The 5,133-nt window shown below is 40.9% G+C and overlaps 1 protein-coding gene across 3 annotated transcripts in view; it reads right to left on the bottom strand.

Annotated features, from left to right (window-relative positions):
• COL11A1 (collagen type XI alpha 1 chain) overlaps positions 1-5,133 on the bottom strand; it is a 269,666-nt gene that overhangs the window by 136,747 nt on the left and 127,786 nt on the right. For all 3 annotated transcript variants that reach the window (XM_006032152.3, XM_014523947.2, XM_006032150.3), the window contains 3 exons: positions 3,495-3,539; positions 974-1,027; positions 777-821 (listed from right to left, as the gene is read on the bottom strand). In XM_006032152.3, the coding sequence (XP_006032214.1) occupies positions 777-821; positions 974-1,027; positions 3,495-3,539 (144 nt within the window). The remainder of the gene's footprint in view (positions 1-776; positions 822-973; positions 1,028-3,494; positions 3,540-5,133) is intronic.

Here is a 5,133-nt window from a genome sequence, read left to right on the forward strand (position 1 = left end):
GGGGGGTCTATGGGGAAGCTATGGCAAATTCTGGGGTGACTGTAGCCCCTTCATAGACAGCCCCACCCACGCACTGCCACCACCTGCCCCAAGCACAGCCCTGGCCCAGCCCCCTCATCACTGCAAAGAGCCCAGCACTGGCCCTGACCCCAGCCTGCCCTCACCCTGCGCATAAATCCAGAATCACATATGAGTATTGGCCCAAAAAATCTTTGGCCCAAAAAACCACCACCATATTGTGAAAATAGAGCCATAAGACAAGATTTTCATGTGTGGTGTGGTAGTTTGCAATACAGTGCTAGACTGAAATGAACCTAAACAACAGGCATCCAGTTCGATCAGGGTCTCCCCAGCTCACGGACAATTCTCCACTAGGAGAGAGCTGGAATAGAGACTCTTGTGCTACACACCATTTCCTGTCAGATTACTGGGAAGAGTATGAATGTTATACCAAAACACAAATGTAATTTTGGCCCGTGGGAATTATTAGAAATAAGTGGAGGTTGCATGCAGGGTGACTGACCCTATTTTGTATGTAACAACAGAAGTATCAGGGAAATGGAAATATGAACTTTAGTCATGTTTCATACATATACTCCCTATATGTTTGTATGTTGACATCACTTAGGCAAAGGGGAGGAGGCAGGAGTAAGGTAATATATACTAGAGTAAAGAATTCCCTTTTTTTTACAGAAATAACATATATATATATATATATATATATATATACACACACATATTTTTTTTGAAAGGGCCTAGTCAAATTCTAGGTTTACCTTTTCCCCTTTGGAGCCTTTCAGGCCACGGACACCATCAGCTCCCTGTGAAAAAAAAAAAAATATAATAATAAAAAGAAAGAAAAAGAAAAAATGCCCAGTTGTTTTCAACCAGGAGAATTAAACTATTAAGACATGAATATTAAATAATAAAATTAAAATACTCCAAAAATTAATGGAATTTTAAATAGTTATACCTTTACACCACGAGGACCAGGATAACCAATTGGACCCTGAGCACCTGGAGGACCCTGAAATACATTGGAGTAGAAAAACTCTGTTTGTATGTTTAGTCAGTTAACATATTGAATGTGATTATTGTTTTTTAATTGTGCTGCAAGTGGGTCTTGCATGAGACGTCACAATAATCCCCGGCTTCACAGCCTTTTTTTGGCTGGCAGCCACTAGGGAAATAAAAACACCTTTCAAATTTGTTTTGGAATCTCTTTATAGATTTGGAAATTTGCTGTGTATCTATCTATTGTTTGAGGAATTCCAGATGAAAATAGGATGCATAACCATGAACTCATGATACAGAGAATCTAAAGCGATGAACTTTATGATCATCTAAAATATCAGGAGAACAAAACAATTACTTAATGGTGACTCCAAAGGATATAAATTATATATTAGCTAAGAAGACGGCAAAATTTGATTTTATTAAGTAAAGATTATCTTTAAAATTTGAGTAAAAAACTCACAGCACTCACAACATTTTGTTTATACTGCCTGGTGTTTTTTACACTGTTTCCTGAGGACTTTTACAGCTCAATTCACTGCACATTTGCAAATATAAAATTAGGTATGGATAAACTGTTTTAATTCTATAATACATATTCCTCAGCAACAGATTAAGAAAAAAACCCTGTAAAGGTAGAGCAAATGAGCCAGTGTTTCACACCCTTATTTATAATTAATAGTATTTTCCACTATAAATAGTCCCATGACTAGAGACCTACCAAATTCATGGCAGAAGTGGGCTGCACAGCATCTCCTTTAATCTTGCATGTTCCCTTGCACTGCCCCCCAGCCCCCATTGCTGATTGGCTATGGGACCCCAGTGGCCCTGCTGACTCAGATTCATAGATGTTAGGGTTGGAAGGGACCTCAATAGATCATCGAGTCCAACCCCCTGCATAGGCAGGGAAGAGGGCTGGGGCTAGATGACCCCAGCTAGATACTCATCTAACCTCCTCTTGAAAACCCCCAGGGTAGGGGAGAGCACCACCTCCCTTGGGAGCCCGTTCCAGCCCTTGGCCACTCTAACTGTGAAGAAGTTCTTCCTAATGTCTAGTCTAAATCTGCTCTCTGCTAGCTTATGGCCATTATTTCTTGTAACCCCCGGGGGCGCCTTGGTGAATAAATACTCCCCAATTCCCTTCTGTGCCCCCGTGATGAACTTATAGGCAGCCACAAGGTCGCCTCTCAACCTTCTCTTGCGGAGGCTGAAGAGGGCCAGGTGCCCCAGTCTCTTCTCGTAGGGCTTGGTCTGTAGGCCCTTAACCATACGAGTGGCCCTTCTCTGGACCCTCTCCAGGTTATCCGCATCCTTCTTGAAGTGTGGCGCCCAGAATTGCACGCAGTGCTCCAACTGTGGTCTGACCAGCGCCCGATAGAAGGGAAGTATCACCTCCTTGGACCTGACAGGCCAGAAGGCTTAAATGGCACCATATTTCAGACCATGGTTTTCACCTCCTTGCTGATTGGGAGTGAGGGGTAGGCCCTCCACCAATTGGCATCTGAGGGGTGCATAAGGGAATCTGCAAGATAAAAGGAGCTGCTGTGCAGCCCACTTCTGCCGTGAATTCAGTGGGAGTACATGTTAGATAGGGCGTTATTCAATGTAAGTATGGGTCTCAGAATCTAGCCCTGGCAGAGAGTTTTATAAAGCCCATACTCCTTAAATACTTCATTACAATAAATAAATTGCCTTTTGCTGCGACTGACTTGCTGAAGGTGACTGAAAAATCTAATGCATGTCTGTGCTTTGGTAAATCTTCCAGTAGTTGGTTTTTCAACAGTCCAGACAGGTACTGTTAAGTATAAAAAGGCAAATTCATGGAAGTTACAAGTTTGTATATGTAGTTAGTTTATTCCAAGGAGATTTGAATAAATATAAACATGCCAAAAGCCCTGTTAAAATAAAGCTGCCTGTGGAGTAGACAGAAAGGCAATCAGTAAATATGTTTGTCTGTTCACACTCATGATCTATGAATGTATGATTTGTTTTCTATTATTTATGGGTGCCTGTTGGCATGTGGAGAGTCTGCTTCAACACACTGTAATTATAGCACATTGGTAATTATAGCATATTGGTGCAGATTCGATTAAATGAGTCTACTGGAACAAGCTAATTAGTGTGCTCCAGCAGCCTCCATATTTTGTGTATCAGCATCCCAGGCTTCAGAATAGTGGCAGGGTGCTTTAATTAAAACTCATTTGACAAGCTTTAGTTAAAGCACCCCCCACTGCCATTTTGAAGCACAAGGACACTGATACATGAGATGCTGTGGGCATATTAATTAGAATGGATCTCGGAGCCACTCTAATTAAAGCGCACTGCCCCCCCCCCCCCCCCCCCCCCCCACCACACACAGGAATACTCTAAATAACTCTGAGTGCATTATACAGATGCAGTATTTGGATGATAGACTTGCAAAAGTTTTCTCAACAGATAAAGAAAGACATATATGTTTAAGGCAAAGCTTTGAAACTTACCAGAGCACCTTTCTCTCCAGACTGACCCTCCTTTCCAGGATGACCCTGATTTAAAAAAACAAAACAAAACCAAAAATATATATGTTGTATGTGTGTCTATCATATGTAGGTTCAATGTATGTGTTTTTGGAAATTAAATTTCTTTGTAAAGAATCAACTTGTTTCAGATGCTTGAATTACATCCTGACCACAAACCTAGGCCCCTTTTAGATTACTACATAAAAAAAATACATTTTGATTTTGAAGAGAGATTTCTCTTTTCTTAGTAAGAACTAATTTACATAACAAAGAAAAATCCAGGCAGTACCTCTGTTGATGTGAATGTACTTTAAACTAGCCTTATCACTTCTACTCTTCAGTTAATACTTCAACAGTGAGGCACTTTTAATCTAATGCACATTCAGATTTGATTTTGAAACATGAATCTACATGATACAACTGAATACTAAAATCCCTAAAGCATTTTTATATAGCTACAGAATTTTTCAGAGAAACTGTAAAGTCATTGATCTTATTTCATTTATAACTTTACTTTCATGCCTTTTCTCAAAAATATTACTTTTTGCAGCAATTGTTTTAGCTCTATATTGCTAATGTAAAAAAAAAAGGACAGTCTAATTATCAAGCAGGATTGATTATTTTTATTTCTCACCAAAAATTACAGTAAAATGGCACAAAAATGTATGACATAGGTAAATACAAGTTAATAAAAAAGTACAGCAAGTAGGAATCACTAAGCAACATTTTTTAGTTGTTGTAGATTAGTCTTGTTTGAAATCTTCAGCTTTGCTTTGCATGTAGCTTTTTAAAACTACGCTAAATGTTTTTAGTATGTCATCAACTAACAAATTTGAAAGTGGCTGCTACTGATCATCTTTAAATCATAAACCTTTACTGTTTATGCCTATGTCTACTGTTTGCTAGGAGATAAAACTAAAAATATACTATTATTAATTATAATTATGCAGCACCTATCTACCTACGCATGCTAGACTATTGATTAAAATGAAAGCTATCTGATACCTTATAAACAACAAAGTTGTCCCTTCAGACAACAATACCATATTTACTTGAATCAAAGATGAATTTCTGCCCCATTCAAGTGAGGAAAAAACACTCTAACCTTGGATTTGAATACAAGGCAGGGGGGCACGCAGCTGCTGTGGCTATAACTCTGGCCCCAACCTCTGTCCCATATCACCTCTTCCTAGCCCTCAACCTCCTGATCTCTTCTGTCTATGCACTGTACCACCTCTGCCCCTCACCTACCCTTCTGCACTGCCTCCCCACCACCACCTCTGCTCATAGCTTCTGCCCTGTACCACTGCTGCTCTCCCACAATACCTCTGTTTTTCTGCCTGCCTCCCCCTAGCTCTGTCCCTCACCCCACATTTACCTTCAGTTGCAGGTCTGACCCCACTCCGGCCTGGCAGCCGCAGCAGTGGTGGCAGCCCCAGCCTCAGGGATGGAAATGCTCCCACTGCAATTACAGTTCCTTGGCTGGGCAGGGGCCAGAGCTGGAGTCAGAGCCCCAACTAAGGATACGTGGCAGAAATGGGGAGCGGTAAGAAGCAGCAGAGAAAGCCAAGTATGGAGGTGGGGTGGGACTAAGTTGCAGGGGGGCAGCCATAGGGACAAT

Source organism: Alligator sinensis, unplaced genomic scaffold, assembly GCF_000455745.1.
Source record: "Alligator sinensis unplaced genomic scaffold, ASM45574v1 scaffold329_1, whole genome shotgun sequence".
Lineage (NCBI taxonomy): Eukaryota > Metazoa > Chordata > Crocodylia > Alligatoridae > Alligator > Alligator sinensis.